At 51.5% G+C, this 17793-nt stretch overlaps 1 protein-coding gene across 2 annotated transcripts in view; it reads right to left on the bottom strand.

Moving 5' to 3' along the window:
• Positions 1–17576, bottom strand: part of CACNA2D2 (calcium voltage-gated channel auxiliary subunit alpha2delta 2) — a 111423-nt gene extending 93847 nt beyond the window's left edge. Inside the window, exon 1 of one of the 2 annotated variants that reach the window (XM_072347035.1) lies at positions 17258–17576. In XM_072347035.1, the coding sequence (XP_072203136.1) occupies positions 17258–17382 (125 nt within the window). In that variant the 5' untranslated portion in view covers positions 17383–17576. The remainder of the gene's footprint in view (positions 1–17257) is intronic. The other variant, XM_072347034.1, reaches the window with a different exon arrangement.
• Between the last annotated feature and the right edge of the window lie 217 nt (positions 17577–17793).

Genomic DNA, 17793 nt, shown 5'->3' with positions numbered 1-17793 from the left:
TCCAGCATTCCTGCAGAGCTAATGCTGTCTTTTCCCCTTGGAGGAGAAGGAAATGAGGGGAAGAAGACAGTATACGTTCACCAGCAAAGACTCACTCAGGTTGGTCAAAGTTACTCTTGAATTTACTGACAATTTTCCAGCTAGCGCATCCCTTACCCACCCTGCAGCACTGGCAAAAGCTTTTGTGTGCATCTGGCCCACCCCTGTAGCCTGACCCAATGGAGTTTTCAGCTCACTTTCTGTACTCTGGGCTGAAAAATACCACCGCAACAACAACAACAAAAAAACCCAACAAAACCATGAAACCCATTATTATTCTGTCTCACTTGACCTCCTGCCTCTTGTTTCTCTCCCATGGCCAATGCACTTAAAATTTTACAGCAGATGACTGCAGCAAGGATGAAGAGGGTAAAGCAATTGATAACCCATTACGAACATGGAGATTCTGCTCTGAAGTGCATCTGGTATGGAAGCTGTAAGCAATAAGACATGGCAGCCATTGGATCCCCGGGCCATTACTGCACACCTCAGGTGGTGTCACAGGGCTCGAGGAGTGATAACTCCTCCCAACACGCAGCCTGGAGTCCCCCACTGCTCCGTGAAGTGGCATTTACAAACAAAGCACAGAGAAAGCAGCTGATGCACACGCCAGGAAGCCACCAGCCTGGATGCACCACTGCTCACAGAAAGCCACAAAGTCCCCTTGGATTGACACCAAAATCACTTGTGTTAGAAATATTGGGGAGTCACGTGCTCTGCCTCCCCTTACACCAAGGACTGCAGTCAGGATACACACTAAAATCCCTTCCACTGAAAATACATTCATTTCCTTCCCCTGTATGTTCTACAACCTCCTCTGCAACATGTAACAAGGGACAGAAATGATTTCTGGAAACACAACACCATTTATCTCCGTCTCTCCAAAGAAAACTACAAAGATGCTAATTGATTTCATAATTTGCATATTTGATTTTCCTTAAAGATGAGATAAAATGGGCTTAAAAAGAGCAGCAGATCTTCAAAAATATTTACTGTGACAAGCAGCACATTGGGAGATACGCACACAGGCCAGGACTCCAAGCATCCTGCGTGTCCTTTTCTGCTCATCAGACACTTGCAGCTTGCCATCAGCCACAGAAACCCTCACTGGGGCTCTGGGCACCTTTATGCCTTGGGTGAGCTCACCAGGCAGCTGCAGAGACTTCCATGCGTGCTGTGGCAACACCGGGTATATGAGAGTCTTCTCTCAGTCTGTACTCAAGTCTGGGATTGCTCTGACTCAAGTGCAACATCTTGTCCTTGGCCTTCTTGAACCTCATAAGGCTCATGTGGGTCCACATCCTGTTGGATGACATCCCCTCCTTATTGTGTCAACTACCCCACTCATCTTGGTGTCATCAGCAAACTTGCTGAGGGTGCAATCAGTCCCACTATGCCACTGATAAAGACATTGGAGAACACCAGTCCCAAGTCAGACCCCTGGGGGACACCACTCATCACCAGCCTCCACCTGGACACTGAGCCACTGACCACAACACTCTGACTGTGACCATCACATCAACTCTTCATCCACCAAACAATACAGCCTTCAAATCCATCCCTCTCCAATCTGGAGATCAGGGACTGTGTCGAGGTTCTTGCAGAACTCCAGGCAGATGACATCAGTAGCCCTTCCTTTATCCACTCTGCCAGTCCACCACAGAGGGCTGCCCCTGGCCTGTGCTCTGCACACAGCAGGTGCCCATCTGCAGCCCTGGATTTCTGCACAGCAGCTCAAGTGCTCTGCAGAGCAGCTGCACATCCTCAGCAGCATCCAGCACCAAAGCTGGGGTCACTGAGCTCCTTGGTGGCTGAGGGCACACGGACAGACCCCTCCCATGCCACAGAAAGGATGTTGAAAACCCCAGAGACCTCGTCCTTTTGCTGCCTTTCTGGCCTCACATAAACGTGAGAGGACAAGAGGAAAAAGTAGCTGCTAAGTAGATATACTGCCCCACAGCTTATTCAGTTATCCAGAACGCGTTCTGCACAAGTGTCTACACTTCACGCAGCGTGTGCAGCCAAGAATGCCTCACTCTGATTCATACGCTTTGGTTCAGTGCCCAAATATTGCTATTTAATAAGGTTATTAATTACTGTGTTGTCTAATTTTTGCTGTGCAGGAACTTCTTATAATTGGCTTATTCCTTCAAGATGCTTAATCCTTTACCTACAATAGAGTATGTGTCAGCACACACGCGTGCACGTGTGCACTTGTGCCCCTTCTCAGTTTCCTCCATTTCTTACGTACCTGGGCTGTAAAACCCAACATGAGCTAATGCACACCAAGGAAAAACAAGATGCTTTGGTTTTTGTTGTTTATCACTTCTCTTATTTTAAGATACAGCTTTCAGAGAGCACCCCTTTCCTACAAAACAACCAAATGAATACCTGACCATGCTTGATACTATTATAGCTTAGAAGGAAAGGGCAACCAAATATTAAAGCGATATCCAAAGGCAGGTCTTTAAGACACACGTTGGGACAGAGCCTTCTACATTCAGCTCTGCCACCGAATTGCTTTGTTTTCTTTGACTCAAACACTGACTTCTGCACCTTCTTCCCCACGCTATCTGCTGTCTTCCCAATCCTTCCAGCAGGATATGTTCCTTAAAATAATACAAAATGCCAGACCGCCTACGAGATCCATCCTAATGCCAGTTTGATACTCAAACAAGTACTATAATGCAATCAAATGGAAGACTGGGTAGTTTTCTCAGCCTGTAGGACAGCCAGACCTGGGCAAAAAGGGAAAGGAAAACAGACCAACAATTGCATGTAAAACTATTTCTACTGGTGGCTGCTGAGCACAAACATTCTTGTGCATACCCGGGGGAGAAACCAACAGCAACCAGCAACTTGCCACCAATGAGTCTTTGGGCAACAGGAAAACTGTTCCTTAAAGACTGTCTCTGTCCTGGGAAGGGGAAATGTCAGCCACCCAAGGTGAAACTCCATCTGGAAACACAGTGTACAGAGTCAGACACAAGCATCTAACACTGCTGCAAGAAGTGCTGCCTAACCTGTGCTTTCAGTCTTGCTCTGAAGGTGATTCACAGGGTATATTTTCAGTTCCATCTTTCACTACGTGGTAAAAAGGTTTTCTTCTTATCCATCCTAAATCTCATCTCTCTCTTCCCATTTATGCCACTTACAGCAGACCAAGATTTCCTTTCTTAAGACAAGATCTGAAGAGCTCTAAAGAATCCTTCGCCCTTTAATTCTTTTCTACTCCATGCTCAGATTTCCCCAGCTTTCCCTTCTTGGCCGTGCTTTACCAGCATCTTGTCTTTTTTGCTGCCCAGCTCTGGATCCTCTGCAGTTCATAGGCACCTTTGAATGCTCTCACCAAGAAGTGGGATCAGGTAGGCCAGCAGAAGTCTGGCCCGGTGCAATCTGATGGGTTGAGCATCATTGCCCCAATCCTGTCCAGGAAGTTGCTTTATGCTGCAAATAGGTGCGTCCTTCTGCTATCACTGCGCTTTGGTGACTCAGTTCGTGACCAGGACAGCTCAGGATCTTTTTACCATGCTGCTACTCAGACAACTATTTTTTTCTTCTCTATTTCTGGATTTCTCCTCCTTAAGAGCAGCACTTTGCATTTGCTTTCACCCGGTCCCCTTTTTGCTGATAGCAGGCTCTCCGTTCCATTTTTTGTAAATCACTCTGAGTTCTGATAGTGCCTTCTGAAGCGCATCCGAGCCCTCCCAGCTCAGTGTCATCTGCAAATTTCATGAGCATATTCTCCATTCCACTGCCTAAGTTATTAATGAAAATATTAACTAAAACTAGGTCTGGGCCAGATCCCCGCTGGAGTCCACTTGAGATGCCCTCCCAGTATGACAGAGAGCTACACTCACTGTTATTTGAGAGTTACGCGTCCAATCAAAATATCTCAAATTCTTAACTTTGCAAAAAGCTGATTTTGAGTATTTGATATGCAAAGGAGCTGGAGGCCAAAGGATAATTTGGTGAATAATTTAAAGCGTAAGACTAGGTTGGAGGAAAATCGCAATCTGTTTGTAGATGACTTGCCAGGAGTAGGAGGAAGGAGAAGTCCCCCATTGTGTGAGCTGAATCATTAGCCCAGCAGTGCTGCAAAAGGCCACCGGGCAGACACTGCGCTCCATGGATCACTGACACGTGTGTGAGCCCCTCCTCAACACAGCAGTATCACAGATCAATAGGATGGTTTGGAAGGGACCTTTAAGGCCATCTCGTTCCAACCCCTGCTGTAGGCATGGACACCTCCCTCCAGCCCAGGTTGCTCACAGCTCCATCCAGCCTGGCCTCGAGTGCTTCTATGGAGGGGACATTCATAAGCCTCACTGGGCTGGCCTTGCTGAACTTGATGAGGTTGGTGTGGGCTCACCTCTCCAGGTCCCTCTGGATGTCATCCCTTCCCTCTAGCATGTCAATGGCACCACTCGGCTTGGCGAACAAGAAGAACAAATGGCAGTGCAGTCACAGGAAGCATCTTCTGCAAGCAGTGAGGAGGAGACCTTTCCCACAAGGTACATGCAGCCACAGACCCCATCATCCTGTTCATTCCATCCTTAACAGCCTGGAATTCACCTTCTGGCCACCTCTCCATGACGCAGCCATCCCTTGATGGATCCTCAGTCAGTGTGGACACATCTGCATGGGGCACTGCCAACATACAAGTATTTGCCACAGCCCCAAGGGGTGAATTTGATCTTAGCACACTGTAACTCTCTGCACCTGGGAGCAGAATGGAGCACCCTGACAGGGCTGGGTGGCTGCTGCAAGGCAAGGCACTGAGCAAGTTCAGCAGGAAGTCCTCTGCCAAATGTGCAGTCTACTCAGGTTGGCTCTAAGAAGGAAAAATGAATTGGGTTGCCTTACAGAGGAATAAGCTACTTATGTATGTCTGGAGATTCGGATGAACTGCTCTTGCTGCTCTGAGGATATTCTTGTGAACAGAAACTTTACCAGGTAGCTCAGCTGCTTTGACATCTCATGTGACAGGAGCAGAAGCAACAGTACCAGCCTCCAGGACTGCAGCGCAGGCAAAGGAAGCCAGAAGCTTCAACTACCACAACTAACACTGCACTGTCGATACCAGAAATGCGCTGCCCCGATCAATTAACTGTTGTGTTCAAAGCCAAAGCAAATTTCAAGTCTTAGCATCCCTGATTCTTTGAAAGCTACAGGCTTTTTTTGCTCCTGTTTTGCATCTTGAAACCAGATTGCTATCGCACACTTGCTGATGCTCATCAGGAGCAGCAGAAGCCTGTGGGCTCCACCACGTCTGCGCTCCCATTGCGCAGGATTAGGATGAGCTCCTGATCTCAGAGCTTGTCACAAACCTGGACTCAAAGCTCAATGAATTAATAAATAAGTGAAGAGGTGTCAGTTTTATTAAGCACATTATCTGCATAAATTTCACCTTGTGCAGCCACTTGTCATTTTCAGAATGCCTCGAGACCTCCACTGCTGATAACTCTTGCACATTCCTTTGCAACCCGTTACACAGATGAAGTTTTGTGATAAGACCTCTCTTCTCCTGCCTGTCTCCTTCCCTGTGTTACAGATGCAATCTGAGTAGAGGCAGAAGAGATCCCATCCCCCACTGCAGAGATAAGGTTACCAAGTGCAGGTCTTAGTACAGATTTTGCAAGCTGCATGAATTATTAAAGTCCTTTATGATATAATGACAGACATATCAGGTTATTTGTTTATTCCGTGTATAATTCATGACTCTCTTGGGAGCTAGACAGAAGTAGGATAGATTGTTGCATCTTCTTGTTCCTTCCAGTAAATCTTTATCACCAGATGAGGATTCTGGGGGCTGAACTATGCCAGAAAATGGAATAGATGCACCCAGCAGGATCTGCACTTGGGACTGGGGATGGCTGAGGTTTTTTCACAGCCTGGAGACCCTGTAAAGCCATCAGCTGAGCACACTGCCATGGCTACAGCAAGGCAGTCCAGGCAGCCTTTCTGCACTGTACCACCAGAGCACTGACACCTAAAGCACACGAACACACCTCTGTGATGAGATGCCAAGAGGTGTCCCATGTTCCTGCACCACTGCTCAGTTGCAGAGTGATCACCTCTGCTGATATGGAGGTTCCTTCAAGACTAGAGGATGTTGAAGGAGTGAGGGAGAAAAACACACCATAGGGACAACCGGGAAATATAACACTGACCACAACCACCAACAAGAAAGCTTCCCAAAGCGCTCTTGCTCACATGAGGTGCTCTGCCAAAAGATGTTGCTGCTGCCATAGCAGCACAAAGAGATGCAGCAGAACAGGTGTAAGCTGGTGATGGCGAGCTGGCTGGCTTGTATTACCCGCAGGACACTGATGGACTGCCCTCAGCACACATCCTTCCCTTAGATTTCAGTTGCTCCAAATCAGATGAAGCATGCAGCGATGAATCAGATCACTAAGATACAAGCCTTGCTAAGAAGCCTCAGAGAACCACTGACTAGTCAGACCTGGGCTGAATTTCTGTCTTTAGCAAAGACAGCATTAGTCTCTGCCACAAAAGTCTTCTACTACAAGACAGCATCCCTCAGAGCTCCCTGGATGTCACTGCTGCTAGATGTCTGTCTAGTTAAATCCCTACCTTAAACAACCCCTCTCCACACCATTCCCTACCTGAGAGATTCCTGTCTCCTAAGAGCATGTGGTAATCATTGTTATTATAAAGCACTTAGCGATGCTCTCTCATTGCATCTCTCACCAGCCAAACACCCAGAACCCTGTTATTTCACATGCAGTCGCCTTCATTTCTAGAAGCTGTTCACTGTACAGCTCCCTTTCTGCAATGAAAGAAAACAAAAAAGGGCGGAGGTGGAAAGCATTTAAAAAAAAATAATAATTTACTGCATTTTATGCCATTACCTCAGCGCTTTGTGACACACATCTAAAAGCTGACTGCAGGACCCTCGCATTTGCAAGGTAGCACCTGGCCCCACGTGAAGCAGAGACACTGGAAGCACGAAGCCCTGCTCAGCTTTGTCACTCTTCTGCTCTGGTGAGTGAGTGCTGGCATTAAGCACGATGCCAGCCAACGTCCCCACACCCACCTGCAGGCTACCCTGGGCTCTTCTCTGTAAGAGACAAAACCCCAACGTTAACAAGTTCCTCTCAATGGGGCTCATGACATCAGCAGCCCCTTTCTATTTAGAATAATGACTTCTGCCACACGCCAAGAGATTTGAAATTACCTGTGAAATATATTTCCCTAGGCACAGGCTCAAGAAGCATGTAAATTACCCAGCTTAATGGCCTCGAGCATCTCTCTGAGGCACGCACACAGAGTGGAAAACGCTCAGCTGACACCTCAGGTACCACAAGGGGGGATAAACATCTGAGGGGTGTCAGGAGCCTCCATCCTGCAGCTCCCCCCACAACCCATCCCACCACCGAGCACCCGCTGCTGGGAGACAACGAGCACAACAGATCCAATCCTAAACGAGTGCATCGTCAGCACAAAAAGGTAATTTTCAAGAGAGCATTTCTTGGGAAGGGTGCCTGACTGCAATTTAAATGGCACAAGCAGCCAACACGGGGCTCGTGCAGATGGCACCCATCTCACTTGCAAAAACCCAGTGCCTGCACTTAGCTATGCAGCAAACCTTCTGTCCTCCAGCTGACCGAGAGCGGTGCTGCCCAGGTCCTGGTTCCCAAACTGCCATAGGACATCATCCTTCAGAAGCACTTCTCATTGCCAAGGCCAGCTCCCACTCTCCCAGTGCCCAAGTAAGAGAAAGGTCCCTTCTCTGCAGTACAAGTCCTCCTGGCCACATCTCTGCTCTTGTATTTGTTACTACACTGCAGAAGAAACGTGTATCCTGAAATGAAGAGCGTGGATTCATTCGGAGGAGCAGAAGAGAAGGAATTACATGATCTAGGTTACATTTCCTGCTCCACTGCTGACATATTGGAGTTTTTGAAGCCTCAGTTTCATCAGTAAAATGAGCAATAAGGAAATGCAAGAGCTGCTTCAAACTGCATGTAAAAAGCCATTAGGAGAGGTAGAAGACAGAGCAGGGCAAGATGTTCACTCCGTGGGGGAGAGGGATGAGGGACAGCCCTAAGGGCATCGGGACAGGATTCTGCCTCCCCAGGGAACAGGCCTGAGGCACACAGGCTTTGCTCCTGCCAACAGTAACAGGCTGGTCATATCTCAACATGTAGGGGATAGAAAGTAGGGCAGGGGATCAGCTGAGGATAAGAGAACACCTGGAAGACAGGCCTGGCAATGGGAAACTGGGACAAATTTGTCTGGTGTAAAGCTCCAGAAAGCAAAGGTGTAAGAGATGGTCTTTGGAGGAGCCTCAGCAAAGTCAGGATCTGCCCTTGTTCTCAGCCAGGAACACCTTGCTAACCCACATACTGTAGAGCTGTGCTGTCACAGTAAGATCAGCACAAAGTAATTTTAAGAAATAACAGTTTCCAAGCAAATTTTGCCACTCACAAGCAGACCAAGACTGAAGCACAGGTGGACTCCTGGAAGCTACCCGTGCCCCACGCTACCTGCATGCCTGCTGTGGTTTAACCCAGCAGCAGCTCAGAGCCACGCAGCTGCTCCACTGCTCTCCCCAAGTGGGATGCAGGAGAAAAATCAGCACAGTCAAAGGGCGAGAACTCAAGAGTTCAGATGAGGACAGCTTGTGAGGAAAGCAGAAGCTGCATGCACAAGCAAAGCAAAGCAAGGAATTCATTCTCTGCTTCCCACCAGCAGGCAGACACACAGCTACTTCCAGGAAAGCAGGGCCTATCAAATGTGACAGTTTCTTGGGAAGGCAAATGCCATCACACTGAGCATCCCCCCCCCCTTAACCAGCTTCAGTTGCTGAACATGACACCGTGTTGTTGACCATCGCTGGTGAAAATGCACAGCTAAAGGTAGTAACTACATTGAAAAAATAATGTCTTATTGTTGAGAATTTGCTCTGCCAAGGAGTGTTTTTATGCTCTTTGTTGTGGTTTCCAAGGAAATAAAGAGGAGGCATTATTTCTGGAGCAACCTACATACTACTAGAGCCAGGCCAGCTGAGTACGCAAGGCTAAACCCCACGTGGGAGATTAGAGAAATACTACACACTATATTCTTTGCTTTGTTCGTGGGATCTGGAACTTTGTGCTGCTCCTGGTGAACCTCCAAACATTCCAGCAAGTTGCATCAATGCAAGCTGGGTGTGGGGCCACGCTGCAGTCACAGCAACGACAGCAAATGGAGGGAGGGACACACATCATCTCCTGAACCTTCCCCCTCTACAGCTGCCTGGGGTTCTTCAGAACAATGTTCAGACTCTTCAGCCTGACTTGTGGCATCTGAGAACAACTTTGCAAGGGTACAAACAAACACCAGGGTATGATTTTGCTCAGAATGGAAGCTGAGCAATACAAACAAACACTGCCATTACAAAACTGCAACACCTCGTCTTGGCAAGTGGCAAACTGCTCTCCATCACAGCGCTGTGACTGCAGAGAACACAGCAGAGGTTGACCACGGCCTCCTGATGAGAGGAAGGCCACGCACCCAACAGTCACCAAGTAAGTGACATTTATTAAGTGGCTCTTACAGAATAGAAAAGGCTGCTTTCAGCGCATGTAATCACATTCACGAACTGCTTGAAGCAGTGATGCTTTCAGCACAGGGCTCCACTTGGACAGAAAGGAAACACAGGAAAGGATTGCAGGAGAGCAGTGCTGTAAGGCCAGGACACACCTGGGGAGCGGAGCAGGGCTGAGGGCACACAGCTCTGCTGCATACATCCCATGGAGCATGCAGGTGACAGGGCACAGACACAGCTATCTGCTGTCAGGTCAGGTGCTAAATGGGGTCACCTGGAACCAGGAGCACAACATGAGAAGGTGGAGCACATGCACGACGTGCTTCTCCAGCTGACAATAAAAATCAGAAGCAAGCACAACCGCCACCATATTTATAAAGTAAGGCAAAGACCTAAAGCTACCCCCAGCACAAACCCACAGCTCTCAGCACAGTTACATCAGGGATGAATCTGGCCCAGAACCTCAGAAATAAATTCAGTGTTTCTCAGCTTTCAAGCCAAACGACGCCGTAGCAGAGCACAGCACGCAAGACTGACAATGGCAAATTCTTCAGCATCATAATAAACCCAATGTCAGGAAGAATGGCTCAATCAGGAGCAGCCCCCCAGCACGCAGCCAAGGAGGCACACGAGGACGCTCCTGCCTGTCAGCAGAGAGAGCCCATTTGGGGCTGATGCTCGCTTGGTCTGCACCCTGCAACGTGCTGTCATTCTGTGGGAGGCAAAATAATGTCATCTGTTTGGTCACTGATCAACCCTTATTAAGATTTCCCAGCAAACAGAATAAGTGAAAATCGAGAGCTGGGTGAGTGGGTTTTTTTCCCCTCCTCTATTCATGCTGGTGTAACCCACCCTCCTGCTAACCCAGAGGGGAGAAAGCAGAGCGCCCACAAAGCCATGACGCACGCCTGGCTGGAGGCTCGCTGTCCTGGAACTCTTTGCAGCTCGCAGGTCTTGAATAATTAAGTGCTGTTTCTTCCATCCTTTTCCCCTCCTTCTACGCATGACACAGTGCTGCAGACGGTTTACGTTTACACAGGCGATGGGTTTTCCCCTGCCCTGCAATGCTCCTGGAAGCACACAACACACACACATTACCCTTCGCCCTGCTACACCGCACCAAACACCTGCCACAGACCTCTTAGAAGCAAGACCACCTCAGATGTGAGCAAATGCTACTTTGTTTCCTCCTGGGTCTGCTGAGTTTGTAATGGAGACGTTCAGCCACTCACAGCTCAGAATCGGACTCAGTGCTCAACACTTGATACAAGCTGAACATCAGGCACTTGGCTTGACTCAGCTCTGTCCCTTTTAGTGCCCAGGTTACAGCTGCCAGAGATCTGACTGCTAAGCACTGTGTGCCACAAGCACAAACAGGGCTCTGCAATCCCGGCCCTCCCTGTTTCATACTGCAGAGAAAACACTTAGCAGGCACAATAAAGGTATAACTACTTAATGAAATAATAGATAGGAGAATTCAAATACAATATTCCTGATTCAGCTGAAACAAAACCTGTGAGAGCTTTGTACATCTTTTATACCACCATCCAGAGAGACCCAGCGGGCCCTCATGGCGTTCAACAAAGGCAAGGGGACAAAAGGATGGAGCATGGACCTGATGAAAAGCTCCTGGGGGTGCTGGTGGATGGCAGCTGGGCAGGAGCCAGCAGGGCATCCTCACAGCCCAGAAAGCCAATCAGACCCTGAGCAGCATCCAGAGAGGGCAGGGAGCGTGCCAACTTGCTGCAAGAGGAAAGTTGTGGGACCTACACCCATTAGGAGCTGAAAGGTATTACAAGAGTCATGCCCTCCTCGGTCCCTTCAGAGACCACTCAATGCTCTTTCCCAACTCGCTCCACCCATTTAATAGTTCAAGGCGTGACTTTGCTCTGGAAAGGCTGAGAGCCAGTTGTGAGACTGTCACCTTCTCTGTCCTTGTTTCTGCCCTCCCATCCTTCCCCCCACCCTTCCTCAAAGCATGCCTTGATTTCTAACACCGCACAAGATTTGCTCCGGTGCACAGCATGATCTAATTTGCACTTCATTGCTCCACACACCTCATCATTTGCACACCCAAACAGCAGCCTCTGCCCCTCCACCCATTCCCTATTTCTTCCTTCTCCTCCCCCCCCACCTTCTCAGCAGAACTCCAGGAAGCTGCAGCGAGGAAGGAGCTCACATTACCAGGACTTCATTGCTTGTACAAAATTTACTAGCTTGCTGTGAAGCCTCATAAATAATTCAAGATAGACAACCTTTGTCAGGTAAATGAACGTGTCTTTTGTAATCCATCACTCTTCCATCAGCGATACTCACACGCACTGTAGGCACTGTTGATACCGCCTCAAGAATTCCCTAAATGTCTGCGTGGGACAGGGCAGCACCTGCAGCACCCAAGGGACCCAAAGCCTGCCCAGGGGATCCAGTAGATCCATTACAGATACCTGCTGGGACAGGAGTAGCTTCAGCTGTCCCTGGGGAAGGCAGCTCTATTGCCACCCTTGTGGAGCAATGAGACACAGACGGCGGTGCAGGAGGCTCGTTCTTTGGGAGGATTTCCTCTCCACTGTAGGAGCATGAAAACCTGACACAATCCAGGGCTAAAAGCACACTGCATCCCATCCTCAGATTTAACTCTACACACTCTGTTGGTGCTACTGCACACAGCAAGCCCTTGGCTCACTACAGTATGGAAACCCAACTTCAGCTTTGGCAGCTGCACCCACAGCTTTACCAACATCAGAGCTATTCCTGCAAAAGGTGTATGGCCCCCATTCACCACCACCCGACAGTTACCTGCAATTAGCTCCTCCAATGCTCCCAGCCCCAAGCAGCAGCACTGGGATGAGGCCTGGCCCTGCAGAAGGGACACTGCTATGCAGTCACTCTGCACCAGCACCATGGAGGCCCAACTGTAGGCAAGAACAACAGCTACACACAACTGATGGATGAACACAGAGCAGGCAGCCTGTCCAGCCAGGTCATCACAGCCCTCTCCCCGCAGCCCTTCCACCTGTTTTGAGCTGATCTGCCTGAGCAACCCAACCCCTTGCATCCATCAGTGCAGGATGCTCTGCTTTATGGCTGAAGAATTAATTCTTTGCTCTGGGTAATCACCTTTTATTTTTTATCCTGGAATTTATGACCTACAGATAGCGACTAAGAGAGGAAAAAGAAACCTGCTAATGTTCTGCTTTCGAGTGGCTCCTGGGAAAGTAAACATGGAGCCATTCAGAGAGCATCCTTTCTTCCTGAATGTTTTGCTCAAGTACTCTGCTCTGTAATGACTTTCCCTTTTATTTCATCCCACTTGAATGTTTCATTGCTGGAAAAGAAATAATGTATAAATTCCACAGCTTGTGCACATGTACAGTGTTATAGTGTGCAGATGTCCCAGAGCTTAAAGCCCTCAAGAGCCTCCCTGATGGCTTTCAAAGCCCAACACCAGGTCTGCTCAAGGATAAACTCAGGTTTTCCATTCAGGGCCTCCAGAATCCCCCTCAGTTTGTACTGCATGCCTATCAAGCACCAGCCATACAGATGAGGCAGGTTCCCTGCTCTCCCACCAGAAAGTTATTGCTATGAGTGACTGAAGATAAAAGTGGGGAGAAAAGGAATGAGGAAGATATGGGAGAACCTTGAGGACCACAGAAGTTGTTTGGCATTGGTAGCTGCTTATCCCAGTCTATGCTTAATAACTGAGCCAGGCTGGTGACAGCATGCACATTGACATGCTGTGCTTTATCTGCCCACTCCTCCTCAAGGAAGCTGTCCTGGTTTCCTTCCCTTCTTCCAGACTCGGGTTCATAAACAGCTGTTCCCAATGTGAGAGCCGAGTAGGAAGCATTCCGAATTGGTAACAGGAAGGGAGAAAACACCGATAACGTTGAAGAAATACTGCAAATGACTGCTCTCCCTACTGCTGTTCAGGTGTCCCCACGCACCCAGAGTGATACCAGTGCCACAGAGCCTATATGAGGCCAACAGAAGGGCCACTGCTGCCTGCGCCTGCAGCAGCACGAGCTCTCCTCGCCTTCCCAGAAGGAGCAATGCAATGTCAAGCACTGGGGCACAGCAACGCTCCCAGCGGGCTGGCTGCTCAGCCATGTGCAGCAGAAGACAAGCAGGACCGTGGTCACGCTTCCTCCCTGCTCTTTTCCCAACAAGGTCCCTTCCCAGACATCAAAACCGCAATTGGAAGAGATTTTCTGACTGCACAGCAGGCAAGCAGCAGAACAAGAGAAGGGAATCCCGCTACACAGCATCCTGCAAACCCTCAAACATCCAGTCCTAATAGAGTTATTTATTTCAAGCCCTGCTAGCCCAGATGTGCCATCACTACCAGCATCGTTAACCTCATTTAGGACGAAATGACACGAGCACAAATCAAAGCCTGCTGAAAGGAAGCAATTAATTAAGTGGAGGCAACCTCAAGCCCACCCTCCAGTGGCAACGGGCACCCATCAGCCTGGTGGCTCTCAGCAGGAGCCTCGTGCACCTGGCACAACGCAAACACCTCAAGGCCCAGTGCACACTGTGATGCTGTGCAGGAGGCAGGATGGACAGGCACAGCTCCCCAGGCCTCTCCCTGCAGGCATCTCTCCCCGTGCCTCACCAGCAGGCATGCAGCAGCTCTGTGCACACCTGCTTCCTTGCAGGAAGCAAACGGCTCGCCACCTCTAGCAGATGGCAATTTCCCTTCAAGCCCAAATGACACAGCCCTTCTGCAAAGCGAGGAGGGGGCTGCTCCCTCCTCAGACAGCCACGTCCCCCAGCGCTCCTAACGGGAGGCGACGGCACTGCAGGCGCAGGGCTGCCCCGGTGACGGGCTTTGGTCACCCACTGCCACATCGCCCAGGAATTCACAGCTCCGTGCTGCCACAGCGATCCCTCCCTGCAGTATTGAACAGAAGAATTAGCAGCAGCCAACAGCTTTCCTTCCGACAGCCGCTGATCCCTGACCGCACAGACACGCACTGGTACAGGAATGGCCCTGAGAGGAGCCCAGCCAGCCAGCGGGCATCAGCTCACATACCCACCCTGATGGGCTCATTCCAATCTAGGATTTTGCTCTTTAAATCTCAGTGAGCAATTCCCCTTTGCACAACTGGCTGAGTCGAGCCTTCCATAGCCTGGCATAAGATGATTAAAGCTGTGCAACCCAGGAGGAGAAACGTAATGTGGAGCAACAGAGATTTATTGGGGACAAAACCAAGAACCGACACACAGAAACCACTGATGACAGTTATTAAATTGTAGCAAAAGAAAAATGCATCTCCATTTTTTTTTCCCCCCCTTTTGCTCCCAGCAAAAACGCCCTCGTTGCTCCTTCTGCTCCAGGCTGAGCGGAACGGCTCCGTGCTGCTGAACGCTGCGAGCCCGACAGCCCAACGCGACCTCAGTAGAGAAACCTCCAAAGGCAAACAAGGTTTCTCATCAAGGCTCCGTGTCATTTGCTGCTGTTGCAAAGGTGCGTCGTCCAAAGGAGGAGAAAAGCTGGAGGCTGGGAGAGCTCAGCAGGCTGCTCCAGCAGCACAGCCCAGCTGCTGACCCACACACCTCTCAGAAACCATTTCCATTATATCCAACACCTTCAGAAAGCAGAAGGGCGCAGACAGGGAACCGCTCAGAGGGAAGAGTCGATGAAGGCATTATCTGAGCGTTGGTGCCAGCTGCCATCGTGCTCCTCATTCCCATCAAATGTTGCTCTCCTGAGAAACAAGCACAGAGGCCCTGGGGTACAGCGCAGCGTTCCGGCCCGCACGCGACAGGCGTTGCCTACTGCCCAGCAACCCTGCATCAGCATCACATCTCCAGCCGTGGCTCTTCTTTTCTCCAAGCACACAAAGCAGGTCACAAGGAGAACAACACGAGCGCAGAGGCAGCGGGTCAGGCTGAGGTCTCACATCCTTTCCATGCCTCCCTTCGCACGCCAGCACTGCTCCCCACCGAGGCACACGCTCAGCCTTCAGCTACAAACGGCACACTGCTACCAATGGTTTGCTGGTTCGTGTATATTGCCTTTGTCAGTGCAGGTCAGGCCCTTTCAGTAACACCACCGCAAGCAGGAGAGCGCAGAGCTAACAGCATCCAGCCCACAAACCCCAACAAGTTAACTGCAATAAAGCTGCTTTGGCCAAAAAGCTGGCGCAGTTCACTGGGACAACACAGATAATGACTGGTCTGGGTGCGGGGAAGGCCGGCACGTTATCCACAAATTACACATCTCCTAAGGATGGTCCCCCTGCACAAGAGCCTTCTTGAAGAGAAACCAGCAGAACTTTGTGCAGTGGGAAGGAAAGCACAGCTCGGCACGGCACGCTGCTGCACACAGGGGATTTAGGGCACAGAAGGGAAGAAAAAGCAACAGCTGACACACAACCCCGGGACGAGCTGCCAAAAACACTGAAAGCACCCCACAAACTTCAGCTGTGCTTCATCACACACACAGCTCCTGCGGCTCAGACAGGGATGCTCCCGGCACACAGAGGCACAGGATGAGGCCGCCAGGCCCCGGTACTCGGCGCTGCGTTCCCTTCCTGCTTCTCCCCCTGTAGGTAGACATTTCTCAGGGTCTTATTCGGAAGGATTTCTGCTCGTACGTGATGGCGAGGCACGGGATCCCGTCAGCTCTCAAAGGTCAGAGAGATTTAGAAAGGCGGATGTGAGGACCAAAAGAATTCAGGGGGGATGTGGCCGAACGGGAGCCGTTTCTGATGAAAAAGAAGGAGCGCAAACAGCAGTGCCTCCAGCGAAGCAGATATTAGCAGGGTAAGCTGCAGCTCTCCCGAATAAACAACACCGTTCCTCCTGCCGATAAGCCTTCTTTTCAGAAGGCCTGAATGCACGCCTGGAAAAACGCACCCGGAGATCAAAGACGCTCATCCGAAAGGCTTTCCGAAATACTTTGTATGACACACGTATATCTATTCCTATTCTTAAGCAAATCGGAAATGGCAGAGGATTGTGACACGGAGCGCTGCCTATGCACCGGGGCAGCACAAAGTTAAGGGCAGCGCTGCTATTATTAACTCCGTGTCATTGAAATCTTCCCCCCCCTCCCCTCCAGAATCAGCGCCTGTAAGGACACGGCGGCAGCCTCTACTTTGAATTGCCGGGATGTATCCCCCCCCCCCAACACACACAATTTTTTGTGTCAACAAGCAGCATTTCATAACGGAGACGACAGGCTCTTCAAATACATCTCGGCAAAGATTCCGCCTGCCCGTGCGCAGGGCTCCGGCGGTACCGAGCCCAGAGCAGCCCAGCGCAGCCCCCAGCGGCTCGCTGCCCGCAGCCCCGCTCACGCCCCCCGGCCAGGTGGGAGGGCAGCCGCGGGGCCGTCCATCCGAGCAGCAGCCGGCCGGCTGGAGAAAGGGGCGGAAGGGAAGTGGGGGGGGAACACAGCACAGCTGCGTGCTCGGGACTACGCCGCGAGAGCCATAGAGCCATAGAGCCATCGCCCCCAGCGGGGGATGCGGCGGCCGCCCGGGGAAGTTTGCGCTCTGCAGCAACTTCGGGGCCGCCGTTCGCCCCCGCCCACGGCGGCGCCCCCCGCCCGCTCCAGGAGCGGCTCCGCCCGCGGCCCCAACGGCGCCCGCCGCTCCCCGCGCAGGCCCCGCAACACCGGGCGGGGGGTCCCGGGCCGGCGGCCGCACTTACGTGTGCTGCTGGGGGAAGCTGTAGCCGTGCGCGGCGGGGGCGGCGAGGAGCAGCAGCAGGGCCAGGTGGCCGCAGAGCGCCGGGGCGACGGGCGCAGCGCTGCCGGTCGGAGCCGCCATCGCCATGTTTCCATTAAAAGCGCGGCGGGGAAGGGGCAGAGGCGGCCCCGCGGGGCGGCTCCCCCCGCCGCCACCACCCGTGCGGCGAACGCGGCGGTTCTCGGCAGGGGCGGGGGGGAGGGGGGGGAGGAGGAAAAAGGCACCGACCGGCGGCCGCTCGCCCGCTGCCTCCCGGCGGCGGCCAGCACTGAGCGCCCGCGCCCCGCTACTTTCCCTCTAATAGGCGGGCGCCGGGCGGACCGACCCGGCCCCGCTCCGCCCCGCCGCCGCCTCCCCGCCCCGCTCCGGCCCCCCCTCCCCGCCGCCCCGCCGCCCGTCGCGCATGCGCCGCTGCCCGCGGGCCCCCTTCGCTCGGGGGTCGGGTGGGCGCCCGCGCTGTCCCGGCTCGACGCTCCCGGGGGGGGGGTTCGGCTCGGC

This window comes from Excalfactoria chinensis, chromosome 12 (genome assembly GCF_039878825.1).
Source record: "Excalfactoria chinensis isolate bCotChi1 chromosome 12, bCotChi1.hap2, whole genome shotgun sequence".
NCBI classification, from domain to species: domain Eukaryota; kingdom Metazoa; phylum Chordata; class Aves; order Galliformes; family Phasianidae; genus Excalfactoria; species Excalfactoria chinensis.
The sequence above is the reverse complement of the archived record's forward strand: the minus strand, read 5'-3'. Positions and strand labels throughout refer to the sequence as shown.